Here is a 24,184-nt window from a genome sequence, read left to right as displayed (position 1 = left end):
TGCACTTGCCAAACATTTATTGAGTTAGAAAATGTATGAGGTTCACAAATACAGCTTTCATCGGAAGAGAAAGACCATTTGAAATATACAGTCCGAAAATGCCATGTCATCAAAAAATAGATTCCAGCCAGTCCAATAACACTAAGAAAACACTTTGGGACAGACATTTCCATCACAATTGTCTTGCTTCTGAACAAGAATATCCTTTAGGGCTGCCTCTATCGATTAACTTCTTAGCGATTATTCCATTTATCACTTTTTCGATTAATCAAATAATAATAATATCCATGTAAAACAATTCTAAATTATTATTTGTTTTATAATAGAGCAATAAATTGATTAGTCTAATTGGTGCAGTGAGTGATTTTCTTTTGCTAAAATACATGTCAAATAGCTCTATATTCTGATAGTTATCATTGCTATTAGTCAGTATAGTGTTTGTTCACTAACAGGGGTCGCCCCGTCTTTCCAGTTCTTTAGCACATTGGTTCTCAAAGTGGGGTCCGGGGACCCCCAGGGGTCCTTGAGGGAGTTCCAGGGGGTCCCCAGCAAAATGTGTGAATATAGCATCACAATAATTTTAACCTTTTATACGTTTGGGCCATTCAAAAATAGCAGATATACAAGCTCATAGCGCGGCACGGTGCCGCGCTATGAGCTTGTAGATCTGCTATTTTTGAAAAATCGTGAAGATTTGTGCAAATCTTTTAATATGTTTCTTTTAAAGCGAACGTTTTAACACAAATCTTTGCTTCTGGGAGTCCCTGGCACAACATTATTTTCAGCCAAATATATATCAATTTGGGGGTCCCTGGCATGAAAAAGTTTGAGAAGCACTGCTTTAGCAAACAGAAAATGCATTTCAGGAGAGGATACCACTTTCATCATATCAGGATAGAAGAGAACAGGATACAGGATAAACACGTGAAATTGGAAGTGATGACACAAAGAAATGAGCAGAACCATCTTGGAACTGGAACACACAATTGAAAGTGATAAATGGGTACTCTCTCCCGATTGGCTGAAATTGGCAACCCACCTGAAAATGTATTTGCTGTTTAATAAAGAGCTGGAGAGACAGGGAGACCCCTGTTATTTGACAACACTCTATAGCAATGATTACCATATGAATAAAATATAGAGCTTTAATCTTTTCACACAAAAAAAAACTTTTTGTTTTAACCAAAGAATATCACTGAGCCCTATTTTGTGATATTAGCACGTCTACAAGCTCACAACGCATCACATTGTGCTTGTAAATATGCTATTTCTGGTAAGATTTGTTTTAGAATTGATTAAATTGATTAGATCAATTAAAGGAGAAATCCGGACATTTTAAGTGTTATCTTTGATGTGTCGTTACTCACCTACCGACGTAGAAAGTGATTCCCCTGTCGTCATTCTTTCGACCCCCTCCGTTGGCATAATGGGAGCGCGTGGCTAAGGGAAATTCGTCTATTATAACCGATGCAAAGTTATTTTTTTCTCTACAACTACTCATTGTAGAGTCTCATGATACTCAAACATGCACTGAAAGTCCCTGAGAAGCTATCGCTAATGCCGAACGAGCTAACGTTGTTTGCATTAGCAAATGACGACAGGAGAATCGCTGGAAAAAAACAACGCCACTTTCTACGTCGGTAGGTGAGTAACGACACATCAAAGATAACACTTAAAATGTCCGGATTTCTCCTTTAACTGTTGCACCCAGCTACTCTCCTTCCTCATTTCCATGAGAGTGTAAAGTAGTGCTGCTTCATCAATTTCCCCCCTGCAATCACATTATTGTAACATTATATGTATTACAGCAGTGAAGAACAAAGCTTATTTCAAATACAAAAAAAACTGTTATGACATGGTGATTCACATGAGATTTAATCCATTAAGACCGGGAACGCATCTGTGTGTAATTTTTTGATTTCTTTGGCTAGAGTGCCGCGCTATGAGCTTGTAGAGCTGCTATTTTTGAAAAATCGTGAATATTTGTGCTCTGTTACAACTTCTGGGGGTTCCTGGAACAAAATATTTTGAGATGGGGGTCCACGGCCAAATAGATAAAATTTTTGAGAACCACTGATATTATAGCAACATAATTGTTAAGACATTTGTAGAATCCCCAAAAGCAAATATTTAAGTTACAAATGTGCGCATTAAAAATATTTATATTCAAAGATTTGCACACATTTTCCACAATTCTTCCAAAAAAAAGCAGATCTACAAGCTCATAGAGCGGCACTCGGTGCCGCGCTATGAGCTTGTACAGCTGCTATTTCTGAATAGCCCAAATAAATACAAAAATTACTAGAGATGCGCTCCCGGTTTGAATGGGTAAAAAGATGTTTGCTTGTCTAGACTGAGGGAATGGGAATCTGATGCACAGAGGTACTTTCGAAGTCTTGCAGCGCCTCCTGGTGAGTGTGGTAGTGCATGGCTACGTAGGACTTAGCGAAGCCAAAGGTCTGAGAGCTGACGGGCTGCAGGCTATTCGGAGAGCTGGGAGCCGCAGAGGGACTGCTGTTATATATACTGTAGTAGGGCTCGATACGAGTGTTGATGGGGGTGGAGGTGCTGGGGGGGCGAGGTTTGCGTCCTCCGCCGCCGCCGTTTGTGGCCCTCGCCGGGCTGCCAACGCAGTCCCGGGAGTGACTGGGCCCGCAGGCCTGGTCCACCAGCCTCCGTTGGGGCTTGGGCGACAGCACGTAGGCTGAGTTGGTTTCGTGGTGGGAGGACTTATTGCGATTGACCTCCAGGTTGCCCTTCCCCATGGCGTGCAGCCGAGTCTTTCGCTTGCAACAGAGGAAGCCCAGCGCCGCCCACTGGACGCAGCACAGCACGCGGCGGCGGAGGCCCGCGCTGTTGCGCGAGTACACGAACGGATTGATGCCCGACTTGAGGAAAATGAGCACGAAGCCGCACAGTTCGAACTGATAGTGCGCGAAGCCGCTCTCCGGCGACAGGACGTCCTGCGCCAGCGAGACGCCCATGGGCAGACAGCAGAGCAGCACGGAGAACACGATCACCACGCAGGTCACCACCGCCTTGGAGTCCTTGGCCGTGGCCAGGTTGACCGTGGAGACCAGCTGGCAGCAGGTGGCTCCGTGGGCGGCCCCCGGCACCACCAGGGGCTGCTGGCCGTTCCTGTTGGCGTACGAGTGCGTCTGGACGTGCTGCAGCTTGTTGTACGTCTGGTTGCGGTAGAGGGAGGGCACGGGCACCGCGCACTGCATGCCCTCGAAGCCCGCCGCCACGAGGGGAGGGGGCGGAGGGGGCCGCGTGGCGTCCACGGTGATGACGGGACACTTCCTCACCTGCACGTTCTTCCTCAGCGTCTGCGCGATCATCAGGTAGGACACCGACACCACGGCCACGCAAAAGGCAAAGTCCGCCAGGTAGACGTACAGCACGACTCTCGCACGCCCGCCCGCCAGGCCAAAGTGCGGCAGGCAGGGTCCAGATTTCCGCGAGTACGCGCGCACGGTGAGGAGGGCGGCCATCGTGAAGCTGGACGTCCACAGCAGGGCGGTGAGGGCCAAGGTGCAGGGGAAGGAGGCGGTGCGGTTGGGCTGTTGCCCCAGGACCATGCGTAGCCTGTGCAACGCGATGACGGCGACGGTCTCCAGGGACATGATGATGAACCCCGAGCTGGTCAGGTGGAAGGCGAAGCAGAAGCTCTTGGACACGCCGTCGCCGCCTTCCGCGTCGAGGAAGAGCACCAGCGCGAACATGGGGGCGGTCACGCAGCAGATGAACAGATCGCAGAACGACAGGTTGAGGATCATGAAGTCAAAGTTGGTTCGGAACTTGCGAAACGCCGGGTCGAAGAAGGAGAGGAACACCACCAGGTTGCCGTAGGAGCCCAGGCAGAAGATGAGGATGAGGAGGAGAGAGCACAGCGTCAGCGTAGCGGTGTGGATCACGGCCCAGCCGGAAGAGACCCGAGGGACCAGGGTGCCACTGGAGTTCAGGCCCGATGCCAGAGTGCCAGTGGCGTTCATTGTGCCAGGAGGAAATTGTAAAGATCACAAGATTGTTTGGTTTGATAGGATTCCATGGTAGGGAAGGGTTACAAAATGATGAGAGTAGCTGCCCCCTCCTCCACCATTCTGGCTCCCATGGTCAGGTGCTAAGAGAAGAATACAAAGTCAGATATTAGGCATTCCATCTTTCAACAGACTCCTTGAACCTTCACACACAAACAATATGACATAATAGTGTCTACTGGGTATTGAGGATAAATTATAGCTCTAAAAAATTATAAATGAAAAATTGCAACCGTTATCCATAACTTGGGCCTTTAATTTAAAGCCCCCTCCCCCAAAACTCATACGTTTTCTTGCATACAAATTCGTGTGGGTGGGCACTAGAATTACATTATGTGTGTTCCTTTCAGCTCATAAATGATGTAACCTACAATTATTCATTAAAAGTCTCGCCCTCACCATTTCCATAATTCAAATAATAGCGTGCGCGTCCACCTTGAGAAATACAGCGTTCCAGTGCATCTGTCGCCGTTTTGGTTATTTAATGGAACTAATTTTCATCCAAAGCATGAGGAATACCAAAACGCTCGCCCCAAAACACAGTCGCACGGGGGCAAATCCGGCGGTATTCACCTGGTAATCCTAAACGTTACCTCAGTAAACTATGCCTAAAACAAACCTACACTATTCCTAAACTTAAATTCAGTAAAACTATGCCTAACCGTAACTTTAATCCTAAATAACCTCAGTAAAACAGTGCCAAAACCTGACCTTATTCCTAAACTTAACCTCGGCAACCCTAAAACCTATTTCTAACCTTATCCTCAGTAAAAACAAATACAAGAACCGTTGGTCAGCGAAAGAAAATGGGGGCGAGCGTGTTTTGGGGCGAGTCTTCCGGTTACCTGCATGGACACAGTCAGGGTTGCCAGGTCTGCTTATTATAATTTCCCCGCAAGATTCTATTTGAAAATAGCCGATCTACAAGCTCACAATCGCGACGCGTTGTGAGCTTGTAGATCGGCTATTTTCAAATAGCTGATGTATATGTTAAAGTGCCCATGTGGCCCATAGTCGCTTCTTTTGGGCTGGTTTTCCTAGACCCGGTTGCTTGTTTCTCTCGCAGAATCTGGCAACACTGGACACAGTGCGGAGTGCGTATATTAGCCTACTGACAAAAATGCGTATTTTTTTGCAATGGTCACAGTGAAAAAAATGCACATTGGAAAACGCCGGAATATAATTGACATACCTCCCAGTTCCATGTAATAATCTTTCGCACGTAAGCAGCATAAACAGCCAGGCGATTTAGGCTTTCTCGTCGACACATCCATCCTTCTATTTTGCACTGAAGCACTGTGGATGCACACAAAATGAGTATGAAGTCACTGCCGACGTATCCACGCATTAGCTGCTATACAAGCACCAGTACCACGGTGTCGCATTGGTGGAAAAAGTACTCACATTTTTTTACTTAAGTAAAAGTATCAATACTGCAATGTAGACCAGTGGTTCTCAAACTTTTTCATCTCAAGGACCCCCAAATTGACACTTATTAGCCCGCGGACCCCCATTTGAAAAGATATGCCAAGGACCCCCATAAGAGAAGATTTTTACGGCTCTATAGCAGTGATTTTCAACCATTTTAATTTCAAGGACTCCCAGTTTGACATGCATTAGGCTACGGACCCCCATTTTATAGCATTTCTATCTCTGGGAATTTATATAGTAAAATCAGTGTTAATTTAACTCTGAGAGTGTACAAATGAAACCAAATGGACCCGTTAGGGTCCATTTGGTTCCATTTGTACACTCTCAGAGTTACAGACCCATAAGGGTCAATTTGGTTCCTAACTATCATTTAGCTGGACCCCCTGGAACTCTCTCAAGGACCCCTGGGGGTCCCCAGACCCCACTTTGAGAACCAATGATGTAGACTACTGTTAAGAAAAAGTCTGGAATCCAAAGATTTATTTCAGTAAAAGTACAAAAGTATTGGTATCAAAATGTACTTAAAGTCCCAAAGGTAGAAAGTAATCATTGTGCAGAATGTCCCATTTCACAAGTTTTCAAATGTATAAGTATGAAAATGTTATGGCTGAAGTGGCATGTTTTGTAATAATAATCTAAATCTACAAAGTAACTAGTAACTAAAGTTTTCAAATAATTGTAGTGGAATAAAAGTATAATATTTGCCTCTGAGATGTAGTGTAGAGTAGAAGTAAAAGTACTGAAAATTGGAAATACTCCAGTAAAGTAAAACAATACCTCTAAATTGTACTGAAGTACAGTACTTGAGTACTTAGTTACTTTACACCACTGACTATTATTAGCCTAATAATTATTTTATGTTCTATAACAGGCATCTCAATTTGTCAAAACGCTCTCTGATGCAACATACTGTAACTGTAGTATCAATTATGATTTTGTCATTTTAGTCTTCTTATAGATTTAGCGACACAGGCCATGCTGAATTGAGTTTGCCTTTCATTTTGGCCAATGACCCCCGTTTATTTATTTTTATTCCAATTTATTTTGGTACGTTAAGTAGATTTTGATACCAATACTTTTGTACTGGTAAAGTAAATTTTGAATTCCAGACTTTTAATTGTGTCAGTATTCTACATTGCGGTATTTATAGTTTTACTTAAGTACAGAATGTGAGTACTTTTTCCACCACTGAAAAATCCTCATCATCTCTCAAGGAAACATCTTGCTCAGGCTGTTGTATCTCTCAAGTTTTTCAGTCACATGTCACAGAATAAATGGTTGAATTAGCCTACACTGATTTCAAGTCCCTGTGAAAATCATTTCAGGTCAGTGGGTTTTTAGACAAATTTAAATTATATTGAGGAGTTAAGAGAAGTCATCACAATTATGGATGATGATGATGATGAATACAAACAGATTTTGGACATGGAGTGACGTGCAAGTGACATGCATCATACTGCTGTGTGAAGCCTAATTTCATCATATGAAAAGATCCGTTTTTAACCCCCCCAAAAAAAGCTGAAGGGAGTGACACGCTCAGAAGCTCAGAACCAAGGGCCCCAACTGCAAAAAAATGTAAAGAAAAAAGATATGCCCCATGTCGACAAGTGAGTGACTCACTTACTTTAATACTATGTTTGTTGTTAATTGGTTGTGGTCATCCATTGCATTAATTCATTCATTAATTAATTAATTAATTCATTCATTCATTCATTCATGAATGACTCATCGGCGAGCAGCAAAGATTACAGAATGATATCATTTCACTTTGAAGTTGCAAGCTACTCTGCAGCTACCTGCAAATGGAGGATAGGAGGCATAAACGACAGTGGATTATTTGTGTTGGACCATCCATCACCAAAAGATTTATCAAGTGCCGATTTGCCTTGGCAGCTCCTGGCCAGCTATAAGGTACAGTAGGGCTTTATCTTCAGGCTCAGAGGCAGACACATGTCCATGCTCACCCACACGTGATCAACCAATTGAAAAGAAAGAAGTAGGTTCTTTTAAACTTTAAAAGAACCTACTTCTTTCACTACTAATTCACTCTTTAAAATGTAAAGAGTGAACTAGTAAAAGCGTTTTATTTTATTTTATTACACCAGCACTGGCACGTGCGGTCACACATGGCCACATTTTTACGTGACATTATTAATCCTAATCCTGTTTCCTCGAGCAGACCCTATACAACAGATTTAAGCAACCATAGACTACAGATACCATGTCACACTGTATTCCCAAGGCCTTTAACAGGACATGAGAGATAGCTGTTCAGCATCCGTTTGTCTGGACAGAGGCGGAGCAACAAAAAAAAAAACTGCTAACATCCACCCTCCACTTCTTTCTCCCCGACTCCCTTCCCCTCGTGCTCCTTGAATCTGAACGTTATCTCCATAGCAACAGATTACTGCAGCCTGTGGTTTCCTTAGCAACAGCGAGAGGGCAAGAGGGGGAGAGAGAGTGGAGAGCCAGAAGGAGCGGAGTGCTGAATCATTACAGTGGAGCTGAAAGACAGTGAGAAGTCCAGCTAGTGTAAACAAGCGTGCACTAACTGGCCAATGCTTTGGTGATTATACTGTAAAAAAACAACTGCCATCGTCATCTACTGACGTACGACTGTTCCAGATTGACCGCCACGAGGCTTAGATCTTCATTTACGTTTACAATTTTAGATGTTCATTGTCATGCCTTATTAAAATATCTACATGTGTGTGTGTGTGTGTGTGTGTGTGTGTGTGTGTGTGTGTGTTCTTTCTGCTTTGGCAATGTACTGTAAACGTATGTTTTCTCATGCCAATAAAGCCCTTTAAATTGAATTGAATTGAATTGTGTGTGTGTGTTTCTACCTCCAGCAGCTATGACCAGCGCCCACACACCACTGGTCTCTCAAGAGGTGAACAGGTTGTAAAACACCATGATCTGGACTAGGTAAGGTCAGCACCGTGTAGCCAGCGTGCCAGGCAGGAACTGCTGCCAGCAATCTGCAACACAACGTGCCCCGCACAACTTGTGTGATTTCAGTATTTTCTCCATAAAAAATATTCATATATATATAAGAAATATGAAAATATCATCCACATGTAGTTAACGTAGACTCATTGGCATTTTAGCATATAGGATATTGGCCTTCTCCTAACTGATCTTTCATCATTTAGGTTCCTTAACACAGGTTGCAGTGTGTGGCGTGCATGGCGTGCATGGCAAAGGGCAGAGTTGTGCACGAGTGACAGAGATGAAAGGCAGAATGACGGCTGTAGCGTGGTTAAGATGACTCACCTCCTGCAGAGTGCTGAGGACCATAGGAATCTGCTCTGGGTGGAGGAGTCCTTGTGACATCAGAGACGGGCAGGTCTTAGCATCCCTCTTCAGCTCATCATAACTGTCGTCATTCTCCCACCGGAACGAAATGCAACGCGAGAGAGATGGGACAGAATAGATACAAAGAGGAGCCAAGCCAACTGGGACAGGTCAACAGGTTTATCTGTGATTACATTGGTTTCACAACTTAAGCCTAATTTATACCTGTAGTGTGGCCATGTCGGTCAGGTACAGTTAATGTTCTATCTCTCCAAAGGTCATGTTCAGTTGCCCGAAAAATAAAAGACCTTCTTACAACAACACACTTAGATCAGTACATGATAAAAGACATGATCAATAAATCATGATTTATTGATGATTGTTTGACTGGGAAGTTCTTGCTTAGCCTACATAATAGTTAGGGCCAATGATTAGAAGAACCACTACACAGAGTCCATCAGTTAACATTATCAGCATGTGTTCAATGAAGGAACGCATCCATAGGCCTACTGAGTAACTATGGGTTGAGAGAACAAGGCTTTTCACCAACTTCCCACTCCTGGGGATAATGAAATGCAGAGGCGAAAGAAAGAAAAGTGAGAAATTCCACAAACTAGGAGAATCATGTGTTCTCAGTGTCTTAGCATCGTTACGGTAGGACCCAGTGCAGACTATTTAGGACGGGCCCACTTTCTGTATAAATAAATAACATAACAATTTATGTTATAGGCATATTATACAGTTGAGTTATGGGCTCAATTCATTGATCTGGTTGTCCTAATTATCACAATGACTAGCTGGCTGGGAAAGTGACAGCAGGAATGCCAGCACAGACCTATACAGTCTACTAAGAATAATAGCTCACATTTTTAGTACACAAAAAAACACTTTTACAAAACAAATTATGCATCAAAGGCTCATGCAAAAAAATCTTCAGATATTTCTCTGGTATGACCTCTATAGGCTACTACAACCTTCTTTCCTGCCATGGCACACTGCCCTCTGCTGTTGAAAAAAAGGCAGTGAGTGATTCCCTCACTTCTAGTAGGCTGGGATCATGACACTTTGCAAGTTGCTGATCCGGTCTGGGTCTAGATCAGATACAGAAACTGTGTATTTGTGCTGGTTAATTACCGGATACGGAAGGCGGGTTCTAGACCGGATCACACTGTTCAATTCGGAACGAAAACCAGGCTTTACTCTGTGTGGAAAGCCTGGTTTTCACTTAGTTAACAAGAGCTTCTCATACATGAGGCACTGGATCTCAATGTGGGTGGATGATAAAGATGTTTATATCGCCAAACCCAGGCAGTGTCCCTGCCTGCATTCCTTTACCCAAGTCAGTTAGCAAAGACAACATTTACTGCTTTGGCCGTAATCAGCTACTTGCAGAAAATTAAAGGGGTAGTCCACGTCCAAGTACTGATAAGACAATGGAGACTACAACTTTGCCGTGGACTCATTTACTTCTCATTTTAGGAAGGCCAAGCCTGTAGCCGGGTCCCGTTAGGCCACCCCAGGATCAGTTGTTGTACAGTAGTGTAACAGATTTGGATGTATTCCATGGCGATAATTAACATTTTCTACATTGTTTTCCGTTTCCAAACCACTATATGCCCCAGATGCATCTCGAGTTTTTCAGTCACCAATGCAACTAATTTAGTACATAGTCAGTATTATAAATCATGCGCATTCAAAACTGAAACTCACCCAATCATACAGCTTTTGTTAAAAACAATTTATTGTTCTCATTAAATAAGCAAACAGTACATCTAAAATAAAAAGGAAAAAAAATCACTTAAGTTTTGGCACTACTCTATACATAAGTGAGGTACTAAATGGTTGAATTACACTGATTTCAAGTCTCTGTGAAAAAGCAACCAAAAATAATTTCATCTCAGTGGGTTCTTAGAAAAAAATGTAAATGATATTGAGGAGCCAAGAGACGAAGTCACAATTATGGACAGGCAGTTTGGTTGTTTCCTTGCATTGAAACATAACCAACCTTGTGCTCCTACCTTCACAGCAAACGTGTCATACAGCACAGCACTGACTTTCTGTCCAACGGTGTAGATGAATATTAGCTCCACTGCCAAAAGCTCGAGAACCTACTCAATCCGCGACTTACTATGACCACTTAAACCACTTCAAAATTAAATAAATAAATATGCATGCGAGTGTTTGTCATACGTTATATACACATATACGATCAAACAATCACACATCCATGTTGTGTTCCAGGTTAGTCTAAGCTGGAAAGACTATTGTGCAAATAGTCATCTTCTGTGCCTCTTTAACGCGATGGTAAAGACATCTTTGTCCTACACTGGACAACGTGTTGGCTCAGAGCTCACACTCAGGATATACTCCTGAGACACATGTGCACGCCTGCAGGCATTTATTTATCTTAAAGCATCCCACAACACACGCCATGCACTCTCGTGCACAGAAACCTGCTAAGCAAACCAAATAAAAAAAAAAAAAAACTGTACAGAAAATGTTACAAACTGCAGGCGAAACATCCCTGCTATGTTTTTAACCTTAAATATTAAGTATAGTAGAAAAGTAAATGAGGGCTAAATACATTAAATACACAACTCATTCATCACGTTGACATGCTTATCATCCTCCGGGGTTGTAGCACTCTGCCTGTGGCGTATTCAGGAGCCTCTTCTTTCCCTCATGCAGGCTGGTGTGCACAGTCTGAGGTCAATCCCAGACCAATACAAGCTAAAATCTAAAAAAAATGTGGCTCAAGGATATGAGAATATATCCCTCTAGCAGCAGCGACAGGCCCTAAAAAAGGACAACATGGATAATATTCAGTGATAAATACAAATACTCATCACAACATGACTGTGTCGCTCACTGAAAATAACTGATTTAACAACCAAACACAAGTTGGAAGGGAGTGACACGGTCAAAGTATGAATCAGACTTCAAGTCCCCTTCCAGATGTGGTTAGAAGTATGTACCAAAACAAAATACTCTGTTCGCACTTTTTTTTTAACACATCGGGTGCCAAACACGGTCTGAACCGTGTTTGCGCAGAGTAGCGGTCCGGTGCCGAACATGGTCCAGACCGTGAAATATGTGTTTTTGTTTTTTTCGTTTTTCTCCACACGGGCGGGGCTAGGGCAGCTCTGGGAGTACCCATTGTGATCCTGAGAAGGATCGGCCAGATAGATCACCGGAAACAAAAACATGGCTCCCATCCACTTCCTGTCTATTTCCTTCTTTAAAACGCCTATATCTCCGAATCTGTTTCCGGTGGGGAAAACCGGTCATGCGCGATCCCCCCCCATTGTAACTCGCGAGTGAAATGTTATCGTTCCAGGCTGTAGCCAGGGTCATCGCGCTACATGAATGGATGCTTTTTTTTACATGGATTTGCTCCTCGTGGAGTTTAGAGCTTTAAACATGAAAGCGCAGTCAATGGGGAGAATGCTGGCACCCAACGTAAGTTGTTATGAAAAAATGCTGGCACCCAATGTGTTAATTATAATTGTTTTAAGGGTCTGGAAGACCATCTACTTTTTCTCCCCACATATAAATATCTGGACCATGATAGGCTTGCCAGATTGGTGACATCACACAGCCAGGTCAGATTTTGAGGAAGTTTACAGAGAAGTTCTGTTTCTGTATAGTCAAAGGCATGCCTTCAAGAGAAGTTAACTGTAGAAAAGGAGGAGGGGGACTTTACAAATAACAAAAGGTGGTGGAATTGGACTGCTGTACCAGGTCTAGGCATAGTAGCACGGTGAGACCAGCAAGTCCGTCAGCACCAGCAGCTGGTCATCTGTAAACTGCTGCTTGTGCTCCTGCCAGTTGTCATGGTGAGTCCGACGGAAATTAGACAGTGTTTTCTTCACGGTCATCTGAAAAATAAATGGGTGGAGATGTCAGTAGGCCCGTCACAATTATTACATAATCGCCTAGTCGCAATTATTTGAGATAATCGCAGTTATTTTTACATAATAGTTTGCAAATTGAAAAATGTTCATACATTTTCTAACATCTTCCAAAAATAGCAGAAATAGCTGATCTACAAGCTTACAACGCGTCACGTTGTAATTTTATTTATTTTGTTTTTGAAAGTATAAAATTATTAAATATGTCAGTAATTTCTTTGTATATTTCAGTTATTCGTCATATCTGCCCTCTGCTGCAACTTTTGATTACAAAGCCTAAAAGGCCAAACAGAAATTACATTTTTATTCATTATGTTCCAATGTTCAATGCAAAAAACACAATTAAGACATTAATCGAAATTATTTGTGTGACAATTTATCGTCAACTTAAATTTGTAAACGTGACAGCCCTAGCTGTCGGAGAACAAATTAAAGCATTAAAAACAAGTCAACAAGTGCCAAAGCCCAATTGAAATGAATCAATGAATGTCACTCATTTGTGGAGTGAAATGTGTGGAGTGGCGGAGGTGACCGTGACGCACTTCAATGGGTTGCATGTCGTTGAGGTGGGCGCTCAGGTCCATGAGCAGTTGAGGCATCCATGTGGGTACATCATATGGGCTTGAGAGAATACAAGCACTTAACCCCAGCACTCCTGCATGGCGGCGAACCAAATCTATCCAAAAAACAATGAGGTGACAACATTTAAAAAAGGCCAGCAGTATGCTGTGGTAAAAACATTGCATTTCTATAGTAAATATTACAAGAAGGTCAAGAATTTGTAAAATCTTCATCCATACCAGCAGAGGTGGTAGTGTCCACTACAGAGCCCAGTTCCCTCTTCCTCTTCTTGGGCAAACGAGTCTTGCAGAGAGCCTCAAAGTGTGCCTGCATGGGGTCGTCCATGATGGACAGGAAATTGCACTGTAGGAAGCCACTCAGAGTGGTGGCGGCCATTTCTCGTACCTAGCACACAGGCGTAGCAAGAGAAGAGGATGATGATTAAAATAACTTGTTCCACCAAAAGCATATCAAGTGGGTACCTCCCACTTCTTCAGACAGTGGCCAAATTCCAATACCCAAATCTCTGCTCACTCCACACACTCTGTCCTCCGGCTTAACACGGAAATAGTTTGAGTCCCAATTTCTCCCAGATGGTAATTTGCTTTTGGAGGAGCCGAGACCGGAAGCCACTTGCAGCGTCTAACAGCGAGTGTACAACCAGTGAAACCATGACTACGCTGTCTGGGAGATGGGGCCTGGAGAAAAGAAAGCTGCGCCGTGTCGCGAACTTCAAAAGGGATGTTTTAGAGCCGACAAAACTTTGTTCTGCGGGATCATACTCTAAAATGTAAACATAACGTGCTTGCATGCGTGTGTTGAACGGTTTGAGAGTGAAAGTGTCTCATTTGAGAGAGTGTGGAAATTGGGGTATTAGAATTTGGAAAGAAAAGGAAGATGGGGGCTCATGGAGTGGATTCAGTCACATCCTTGAGTGCGCAAAGGTTGCAAGCTATTCTAGAGCTACTACCTGCAAACAGAGGATGGGATGCATCAACGATAGTGGACCAGAAGATAAAAATCAAGTGCCCATTTGATATGGCAGCTCCTGGGCAGGCATGTCAGAGTTTTAAAGGTGGGCTCGCTACAAGGTAGGGAGTGATTTGCAAAACTCTTTCTTATTCTCGGGTTCAGAGAAACACGTCCATGCTCACAGGCCCATGATCAACCAACTGAAAAGAATGGAGCAGGTTCTTAAAGGGGTAGATTATGCCAGCCTTGGGACCTGTGGTCACATTATTGCACAACATAATTAATCCAAATCCTGTTTCCTCATCAGATGGCATTCTTAAAGCAAATTAAAAGCCATATATCTGTTCTCCCTCTGAACAATAGCAACCATAGACTACACAGAGGTAGATACCATGTCATACTGTATTGCCAAGGCCTTTAATAGTACACGAGAGACAGCCGTTTAGCCTCCATTTAGCTGGGGGAAAAAAAATGAGGCTAACATCCACCCTCCACTTCTTTGTCCCCACTCCCTTCCGCTCATGCTCCTTGAATCTGAACATTATCTCCATAGCAACAGATTACTGCATCCTGTGGTTTCCTTAGCAACAGCTAGAGGGCCAGAGGGGGAGAGAGAGTGGAGAGCCAGAAGGAGCGTGAGAGCTGAATCATTACAGTGGAGCTGAAAGACAGTGAGAAGTCCAGCTAGTGTAAACAAGCGTGCACTAACTGGCCGATGCTTTGGTGATCATAAAATTGGCAGAGGTTACTGTTAGTTTTTCACCCGCTGTCCATCGTCATCTACTGACAAACAACTGTTCCAGATTGGCCACGGCTTAGTGCTTTTCTTTTTACATTTTAATTGTCATGCCATCTACCCATCTGTGTGTGTGTGTGTGTGTGTGTGTGTGTGTGTGTGTGTGTGTGTGTGTGTGTGTGTGATTATACCTCCAACTGCTCATCCTCCAGCAGTCGTATGACCAGCGCCCGCACACCATCGATCGCCGACTGGTCACTCATGAAGGTGAACAGGTTGTAGAACACCATGACCTGGAGGTACGTCAGCACCGTGTAGCGAGCGTGCCAGGAGCTGCTGCCGGCGATCTGTAACACACACAACAACCCCCATCCAGCATCAGCATGCAACACAGCTATTCAGCTTTCCAAAGCTGACCCGCAGAACGTTAAGACCTTTTGGGACACCAGCTCATTGGCATTATGGTTAGAGAGTCCGCCCTGAGACTGGGAGGTCGGGGTTCAATCACCGGCCGAGTCATACCAAAGACTATTTTTAAAAAAAGTATTTGGTACCCAATGCCTCCCTGCTCGGCACTCTGCATCAAGGAAAGTGTTGGAAAGTAACTAAGTACATGTACTACAATTTTGAGGTATTTGAACTTCACTTGAGTATTTCCAAATTCCAATACTTTTACTTCTACTCCACTACATCTCGGATCCAAATATTGTACTTTTACTCCACTACATTTATTTGAAAACTTTAGTTACTAGTTACTTTGTAGATTTCGATTATTATCACAAAACATACACTTCAGCCCTATATACATTCATGTACATTCGACCATTTGAAAATAGCCGATCTACAAACATTCATACACCGATGGCGGAGGAAACCATGCAGGGAACCAACCTGCTCATCGGGAGCAATTAGTGGTTCAGCGTCCGACACCAACTCTGGGGGAGCCCGGGATCGAACTGGGAACCTTGCGGTTCCCATCCGGCCGCTCTGCCGGCCACTCTACCCCTGAGCCACTGCCGCACCCCCTTGTGCACGAGTGATGGACATGAAAGGCAGAAATGACAGATAACTCACCTCCTGCAGAGTGCTGAGGACCATGGCAATCTGCTCTGGGTAAAGGAGTCCTTGTGACATCAGAGACAGACAGGTCTTAGCGTCCCTCTTCAGCTCATCGTAACTGTCGTCGTTCTCCACCGGAGCGATCTGTCACAGCAGGCAGATGGAACGCAACGTGAGGAAGACGGGACAGACAGAGGTACAAAGAGGAGCCAGGTGAGGATGATCGATACATTTATCAGTATTTAACGCATCAAGACCGGGAACACATCTGTGTAACCACTTAAATTATTATTTTATACTTTGGCTATTTTTGAAAAATCGTGAAAATCTGTGCAAATATTTGAATATATATATATTTTCAAAGCGACATTCTTTAAACTCAAATCTTTACTTCTGGAGGGTCCCTGGAACAACATAATTTGAGATAGGGTTCCACGGCCAAATACATATAATTTTTGGGGTCCTTAAGATAAATGTTTGAGAACCATTGATTATAGCAACATACGTTTTTTTCAAAAAACTGTTAGGATTTAGAAGACATTTGTAGAATCCCCAGAAGCAAAGATTTGAGTTACAAATGTTCGCTTTCAAAAATGTATATATTTAAAGATTTGCACAAAACGTCATGATTTTTCAAAAACATAGCAGATCTACATGCTCATAGGCACTGGGAGCCATGCAATGAGCTTGTATATCTGCTATTTTTTTTAATCGCCAAAGAAATCTAAAATGACACAGATGCGTTCCCAGTTCCTTAATGGCTTAAATCGCACAATTATGGTTTCACAACTTAGGGTAACAGTTAACCCAACTAGACAGATAGAACTGACCTTGAAGAGCAAGGGCAGCAACTGGAGCTGTTCCGTGAGGGCCGTGGAGAAAGAACGCCCAGCGCTGGCAATCTGCCACTTCAGCACTTTAAAATTAAGAAGAAATAAAAATCAATGAGCTAACAACAAAGAACATCAGGGTTTAAGGCTTCAGTATACTTATAAACAATATGTGTTCAGAACACGAGACAAACCAAAAGAAACAACATGAGCCTGAGGGACCATTCATTAATTTAATGTGGTGCGTCCATCGCTTTGACTGTAATTCAACCACATTGAATTGTTGTAACCACATAATTATATTAGAACTCTAATAGAACTCTATGGTTATGACAGTTTTAGTTTTTTGGCCGTATGTTCCTTATTGTTCTGCTCAGCTCTGTAACTACTTTGCAATGCCCACCGGTTTTGAGCAGTTTGATGGCCTGGGTCCTCTCGTCCTGCTCCCCCGCCACGTCGTTCTCTTCCATCACGTGGTTCTGGATCTCCTCGTCGCCCTCCATCAGAGGCTTGAGCTGCGACACGATCCGCACGGTGAACTCCGAGATGCGTGGAGAGGTGGTGGGCTGAATGCATGGCAGGTTGACGTCGATCATGAAGATGTACGTGAGCACGCTGCAGAGAGAGTTCAGGACAGAGAGAGACAGAAAAGTCAGAAAGAAAACGGGGAGGGGAAGCAATAGAATATGTACATAATGTGTACATAAAAATGTGTGCATAATAAAATTATACAATCAGGGAGGTCACATTACCTGCCAATGCGTTCTCGTACGTTCTTGTACACCTGCGTGAGCTTGGGCTCCAGATACTGTAGAAGGCGATGGAGGAGCTCTGGAACGCGCCACTCCTGCTGTGCAAGGCCACCCTGCAGCACGTAGAGACGACTGCAGAGGAAATTACAAGGAAGCAGTCAGCAAAGCGTGACAAACACATCCATATATATATAATTTTTTTTAAAGGTTTCAGTCCGATCAGAGCCCATTGACTTTATTATACGTTTTAGTTAAATATTTCAAAAAGTATAAAATGTGATTTTCTTTGTGGAGGTACTGTACATCTGAGGCCCATTGTTGCACAAGAAACATGCCGATTGGTCCGGTGGTTTGCAAAACTAGCTCACACAGAAACCTCTCAGTTCTAGACCAGTGGTTCTCAACCAGTGGGCCGGGGACCACTGGTTGAGAACCAGAAATGGACCCTTATGGATCTCTAACTCTTGGGTGTAAAATGAAACCAAATGAACCTTTATGGGTCCATTTGGTTTGTTAAACATCTGCATTTACTTAATAAAATAATTGTTATTTTGATCAACGTTTAACAGGCGTTGATCAACACCTGTTATCTCTCCTATGGTACCACATCAATACAGCATGGAATTGTGGACAAAATCGTATCCAACAATAACAAAATACTCTAAGTCTTGGGGTCTGAGAGGCTAAATCTCATCAAATGGTGGTCCGTGGCTCAAATGCCAAATAAATAATGGTCCTTGATATGAAAAGGGTTGAGAACCACTGTTCTAGACGACTAGACTCCTGCAGAGCCACGCCATATAAAAAGGTTGAAACCGCTTCCGCTCACCAGGCATCGACAAAGGAACCCCCTTCCCCGGTGACCGGTGACTCCATTAGCATCTCGAACAACCAGTGCAGCTTACGTGGGTCTCTGCTCTCCTGTAACAGATCAATAGGAATACAAATACCTCAGTGACATTCTTCATGAGACGACAGATCCGAAAGTTCAGGTAAAGTGTGTACGAAACAAGATCAAGGCGACTTACGCAGGCTGTGGCGATGCAGGTGCCCCAATCGGCGTAGGTTTCTATGGTGATATTAGACAAGGCGATACGGATCAGTGGACACAGCAGCTCCCAAAGACTCTCGACCTGTGGTGGAAGCACAGCGGGGTGGGTCAAATAGAAAGTGCTTGGTGAGAGAGTGTTATATTCCTCAACCAGGGGACAATCTAAGGATAATTTTTCAGTCATTTGTGTAAAAGTGAGAACATAGAACGAATATTCAAAAGTAGCCATTTATGTTGCTTGGAGATACGAGGAAATGCACTGGTGTGGGATATGTAAATATATAAATCAAACAAATAATATGCTTTCATAATATGATTGTCAAATTCTTCATTGAGGGCAATTTGGGGGACTTTTTCCAAGCCAGCGCTAGCAGGGCAATCTGGTCACCTCAGTGTGGAAGAGGACGTGTTAAAACTATACCTTGGGGTAACTCCAGTGTTTGCAGCCCCTGATGAGGCCAGAGATGATCTCAGCGACGCAGCGCTGCTTGCTCTCGTGGGTGTCGGCCACCAGACGCTCCATGTGTGGCCGCAGCAGAGGCAGGAAGGCATCTTGAAAGTTCCGAAACAGTCCCTGCAACAATTTGGCCATTTTAGTCTCATTTGCTCCTTTCAAACGTTACCAGGCAGTTAAAAAAAAAACGTCTGATAGTGCGGTCTCACCTTGAACAGACAGAACCTGCGGGGGCTGAACTTGTCCTTGCCTTTGCGATCCTCCAGAGAGAGGAACTCGATGAACTGGTTGATGAACACCGGGTCTGAGAAGTGGTCATAGATGATCTGCTCTCTCTGTTAGGGATGGATATGGTTAAGGCACTGCACTGGATTCCATGTTATTTTTTGCGTGACACTCTGTGATCATTGTGTAGGACGTGTTGGCAAACCTCATTCATGTCCTCTCTGGTCAGGTTCTCTTTGGGCTGCTCCTCCGGTTTGGAATACATCATCAGATTTCTAGAAATAGCCAATCGAAACTAAAGTTAATATGCCATCAAGAGAATATAGGGGGGAAAGAAAGTGAATGAAACGAGTTGAGCCGACTATCTGGCATGGGGCGGATTGTTGAGTGAGCACCTTGGCCAGCTGTAGTATCCCCAGTGAGTCTTTTCTACAAACGCACAGTTATCCCAGTCCTTCTGCGATCGTGGTACAGTTTCACTGTGATACTGGAGCCAACGGTTGTCTGGCCGGTCACCCGCGATAATACCATTTGACTCCTTCATCCCACCTTCCGGAGAGAAGTCGGGAGAAGTGGGTGAGATCGCAAAAGTAGAAATCAATGATTATATCATTTTCGCATACTTAAGAAAACAAGGCAAAGCTAAAAGTGAAAGGAAATTATTTTATTTTCCCTTTAATTTTTTTACTTAATCACAGGACCATGATTGACAAGTGGTGCTCCACAAGTATACAATGAGCATTACACTTACTGAGCTCAGAAGGGCTCACAGGTGATTTCTTGTGAGGTTTCTTCAGCTGCTTCATGATTCCTGCCACGGCCGATATCGCCACCTATTGGTGAAAACAATGTCCACAGGAAGCTTCGGATGAATCCAAGTACCATTGAAGGTGAAAGCAACTGGGGCAGCTTCAAATGCACTGTTAAGGTTTTTTTCTTTTTTTTCTCTTTTTTATTTTGAATGGCTGTGAAAAGTTTGTGTGAGAAGACGGACCTTGCGGATCAACAGGGAGTCATGATTGAGGCTTTTAACAAAGAATAGGACAGCTGGTGCAGGGAGTTGGTGGTCGTCCCTCAACAGAAGTGACAGGAAACCAATAGAAATGTGTTCAAACTTCCAAGGCCTGGAACATCAAACACAGCAAGATATTAGACTACGTCGATTCAACAAAGCATGAGCCCATGAGCCTGACGGACTAAGCAGATAGTAAATTAACGTACATGTTTCTGTTGCTGATGCAGTCCAGGAGATCACCGACCAGCCTTTTGTACTTTCTGTGAGGGAGAGAACAATATTAGGCTGATATTATTTAAGGAACACTTCGCCGATTTCAACCTAAAGTCCATTGTTCTGATGTGAGGAGACACAACATATAGTGTGGCAAAAATACCCTATGTCTTCTATGTATTTCTGATACGATGACGTCAAATGCATCGTTTCAGAGTTTATGTTCTATACACTAAACTTTGTGGAGAAATACACAGAATACATAAGGTATTTATTTTGCCATACTGTATTATTTACCTCCTCACATAAAAACAACAGGAATGGACTTGGTTGGAATTGGTTTCCCTTTAAGATGAGGACACTTGGTCATGATGTTGATGATGTGAAGTGAACTCACTCTACTGATTCAGAATTCTTGAGCTCCTGCCTCTTCAGGCCATCAGCCACTTCCTCGTCAGATGGGACAGGCTCTTTAGGCATAGGTCTGGAGGTGACCATCAGCTGGTGTGCCACCTCACGGCACTCATCAGGAACCTAATGTACACAAAAACTTAGGTGAATACAGTCTGATGGGCTGGCTTGCCTATTTTTGTACAACCGTTTGTTTTCTTTGATTGATCTCTCTTCCCCCTTGCCCCCCCCCCCTTTGAAATATGTGATGTGACAATAAAGCCGATTCTGAACAACAAATACAATTTATGGATGGTTTCACAAGACCGGATTATATCATTTCAGCCTAAACTTAACTTGTATATAAAGTGTTTTAATATGATTGCAAAATGTATTAATAACACAATTAAGAATAACATGCCTGGTGTATTTTCCATCTGGTATTTTCCCTGATTGTCCCTCCAAACAATACTTTTTAATTTGGATGGATAAAATGAATGTTTTAATTGGCTGAGGATAATCCACCTCTTTCTAATAAAAAAAGAGCAATCATACTACCCTTGAGGTGTCTTAAGCTCATTAACTGCCATGGACGAATTAATTCATCAAAATCTGCTATGGCCCAGCCTTGATTTTTGTATTTTTTTCACAGAACCAGAGATAACGCCATCCGAAGATGTGCTGCTCCATTCACTCCCTGGTTAACTTATTGCTTAAAAATGCTCTATCTCGGCTCCTGTGTACTTTTTTTTATACCATATATTTTTGGCAAAAGCTATTTTCAACTTGCCACAACTATGGAACGGATTACCGCTATCGGATAAAAAAAAATCCCACATTCTACGAGACCACTGTGTGTATAATGAGGGGATCACCGTGCGGATAGCATTCATAGAAAATATTCCATGATTTTTCAAAGGTTGATCAAATCGCTTGTTTTCGCTGGCAGTAGCGTAACACTATTACGCTATTACTCTGGCAGTTAAAGAGTTAATGTGCTTCTACTGCTTTGGTCTGTATAATGATTCTTTGATTCTACGATCTCGGTTTGAGAGTTTCTTGGATACTTTTAGGGTTCCTTACCGAGAAGTCGATGCCAATGGTCTCGTATTGGCGGTGGACTTTGTCTGCAAGGTCATCGAAGAGGCGTACTATGGAGGGCTTCTCCAGGGACATAGCCGAGCTGAGACCCGAGCGCACAATGGCTGGCCACGTCAGGGCAATGCAGTCCCAGTCGTGCAGGTTAGCCAGGCACACACCACTGTGATTTCCCAGAAGACAGTACAAGGCACCCTGAAGATACAGAGAGGGCATATGGGGAAAGAATGTTAGGGTAAATGTACTCAAATCAACATGAAGCCTAATTCATACAGCATAGTTTGAGTGTCGCTTGCCAAAAAGAAAATATCTAAAAGCTAACAACTTGTCACAGCGCGGCATGTTGTCATCTTGTAGATCTGTTCTTTTTGGCAAGCAACACCCTCGCAAATATAAATTAAACTTGAGTGTTAGTAATAATATAATAGCATTGGGATGTGTTTGTCTATACAACACAGACATGCCACACAGGGCCATCATACTTTGAATTGCTGCTGTGTGACGCCACTTGCGTCCGGATTGAGGAACTCCAGAACATGTGGAATCAGATCCCTGCAGCAGAAGTTGTAGGTCCCCAAAGCGGAGAATAAAACACTTTGAGCTCTGCTGCGTACCTGTTTAAAAAGGGGAGCGGGGGGGTCATAAAGGTAAGTATTGATTTCCAGCATACGGACACAGGAAATAGGAGAAATGGGTACACAACCTTTGGCACAATAACATTTCCATTCTGTAGCATTAATCATTCATCTCACCTGACTGTACGTGCTTGTGGTAAGTCTCAACAGATCTCTCATTAGCTGCTGGTGAGTACTCCTGTACTGACATCCCTCCACGGTCAACTTGCGCAGCTGATGAACCACAAGGAGATTAATGTTCCCAAAAAATGCAGTCACGGTGTCATAAGATGTTTCTACAGATAACAAGTTATTTACCTCATGCTGGAGCATTACTCTGTCTATGAGCAGGGCTCTGATGTGCTGCTTTCTGCCATGAAGCTGAAACCCCCCAAAAAACAAAATTGAACAAACTTATTGTCAAGCATTGGCACGTTGCGCCATTGCGGTAAAACACGTCAAAGGCACTCAGTTAATATGTGGACTATCTTAACTTGATAGGCTATAGTACTTCTGATGCTATATAAAACAATGAAAAAAAAAACAATCCCTCACTCTGTTCTCCATGGATTTCTTCACAAGACTGAAGCTCTTCCAGCGGGAGTCGAACTCATGTTTGTGAGAGCCTTTGAAGTGCATAAGGTCACTGATAATCTGTAAAAAAAAAAAAAAAGGACACAGAGAAGACAACAAAGATATTATTCGCTGCAAACTGGAAGATACCATGACTTATGCTAGGCTACGGCTTCAGGGTATTTGGTCTAATTGAGCATTCATTGCATTCCCATAAGGGAATTTGGAGCGCTCCAAGCAAAAATCAGATGCTATAGGTAACGAGAGCATTCATTGCATTCCCATAAGGGAATTTGGAGCGCTCAAAGCAAAAACAAAATGCTCTAGATAAGAGTTTTTTTTAAATTCCAAAAATGTTGGCTAATCTAACTTGGGGCTCGTTTCTGTTTTTGACACTGTGACTAATGCACTTCTTATTTATGAGTGTGATCGGACATGTAGCGCAAGTGATTAAAAGAGTCGATTTGTCCGAAAATAGTTTGCTTTTCCAGAATGTTTTCCAAGTTGTGAAAATAGACAAAGACATATCTAAAATAAAATATCTGGGGGAAAAAACACTGGGAAGTGTGAGATGCTTTCTTCAAGTTTTAAAATCCTGTAATCTGAGTCCAGTTTTAGCAGATATCTGTATTTTCGTCCATACCTTGATTATGGAGAAGAGAGACTTGGTGTCATCCTCTGAGTGCTCCAGAATGTAATCTGAAGAGGGAGAGGAACACAGGGCACATCAATGATGGGCACAGCAGACCGAGGCCCATCTTTCTCAAGTGTTTGTTGTTTGTTAGCTAAAGCGAATGTGACTGGAACTCCGTTATGGTTATGGCTCAAGTTCAGTCACAACAATCTCAATCTTGAGAGTGAAATACTGAGCCCGAGCGTAATTAAAAGGCACACTTACGCAGCAGCTTTCTCATCACACTACAGATAGCATCTCTGTAGTTCTCTCTGCTCTCATCTGCAGG

The 24,184-nt window shown here is 43.2% G+C and overlaps 2 protein-coding genes across 5 annotated transcripts in view; both read right to left on the bottom strand.

Annotated features, from left to right (window-relative positions):
* Nucleotides 1–2,348: 2,348 nt before the first annotated feature.
* Nucleotides 2,349–3,995, bottom strand: gpr75 (G protein-coupled receptor 75; the record flags this gene model as incomplete). The annotated part of the gene is made up of 1 exon (XM_080449712.1): nucleotides 2,349–3,995. The coding sequence occupies one exon, from the start codon at nucleotides 3,993–3,995 to the stop codon at nucleotides 2,349–2,351; it is 1,647 nt and encodes a 548-aa protein (XP_080305838.1).
* A 6,492-nt stretch (nucleotides 3,996–10,487) lies between these two features.
* The window catches only part of LOC308100126 (proteasome activator complex subunit 4B-like), a 43,530-nt gene continuing 29,833 nt past the window's right edge, over nucleotides 10,488–24,184 (bottom strand). For all 4 annotated transcript variants that reach the window (XM_080449029.1, XM_080449032.1, XM_080449030.1 and 1 more), the window contains 26 exons: nucleotides 24,121–24,177; nucleotides 23,866–23,921; nucleotides 23,205–23,303; nucleotides 22,968–23,030; nucleotides 22,788–22,883; nucleotides 22,518–22,649; nucleotides 22,021–22,230; nucleotides 20,945–21,081; nucleotides 20,541–20,594; nucleotides 20,314–20,443; nucleotides 20,071–20,152; nucleotides 19,715–19,868; nucleotides 19,525–19,594; nucleotides 19,304–19,429; nucleotides 19,062–19,214; nucleotides 18,618–18,722; nucleotides 18,419–18,510; nucleotides 17,590–17,721; nucleotides 17,241–17,452; nucleotides 16,838–16,923; nucleotides 16,023–16,151; nucleotides 15,140–15,295; nucleotides 13,480–13,645; nucleotides 13,222–13,355; nucleotides 12,507–12,646; nucleotides 10,488–11,564 (listed from right to left, as the gene is read on the bottom strand). In XM_080449029.1, coding sequence (XP_080305155.1) covers nucleotides 12,512–12,646; nucleotides 13,222–13,355; nucleotides 13,480–13,645; nucleotides 15,140–15,295; nucleotides 16,023–16,151; nucleotides 16,838–16,923; nucleotides 17,241–17,452; nucleotides 17,590–17,721; nucleotides 18,419–18,510; nucleotides 18,618–18,722; nucleotides 19,062–19,214; nucleotides 19,304–19,429; nucleotides 19,525–19,594; nucleotides 19,715–19,868; nucleotides 20,071–20,152; nucleotides 20,314–20,443; nucleotides 20,541–20,594; nucleotides 20,945–21,081; nucleotides 22,021–22,230; nucleotides 22,518–22,649; nucleotides 22,788–22,883; nucleotides 22,968–23,030; nucleotides 23,205–23,303; nucleotides 23,866–23,921; nucleotides 24,121–24,177 — 2,966 coding nt within the window. In that variant the 3' untranslated portion in view covers nucleotides 10,488–11,564; nucleotides 12,507–12,511. The remainder of the gene's footprint in view (nucleotides 11,565–12,506; nucleotides 12,647–13,221; nucleotides 13,356–13,479; nucleotides 13,646–15,139; nucleotides 15,296–16,022; nucleotides 16,152–16,837; nucleotides 16,924–17,240; nucleotides 17,453–17,589; nucleotides 17,722–18,418; nucleotides 18,511–18,617; nucleotides 18,723–19,061; nucleotides 19,215–19,303; nucleotides 19,430–19,524; nucleotides 19,595–19,714; nucleotides 19,869–20,070; nucleotides 20,153–20,313; nucleotides 20,444–20,540; nucleotides 20,595–20,944; nucleotides 21,082–22,020; nucleotides 22,231–22,517; nucleotides 22,650–22,787; nucleotides 22,884–22,967; nucleotides 23,031–23,204; nucleotides 23,304–23,865; nucleotides 23,922–24,120; nucleotides 24,178–24,184) is intronic.

The sequence above is a fragment of the Gymnoscopelus braueri genome (assembly GCF_963280865.1).
Source record: "Gymnoscopelus braueri genome assembly, chromosome: 14".
NCBI lineage: Eukaryota > Metazoa > Chordata > Actinopteri > Myctophiformes > Myctophidae > Gymnoscopelus > Gymnoscopelus braueri.
This window is presented reverse-complemented; position numbering and strand designations above follow the sequence as displayed.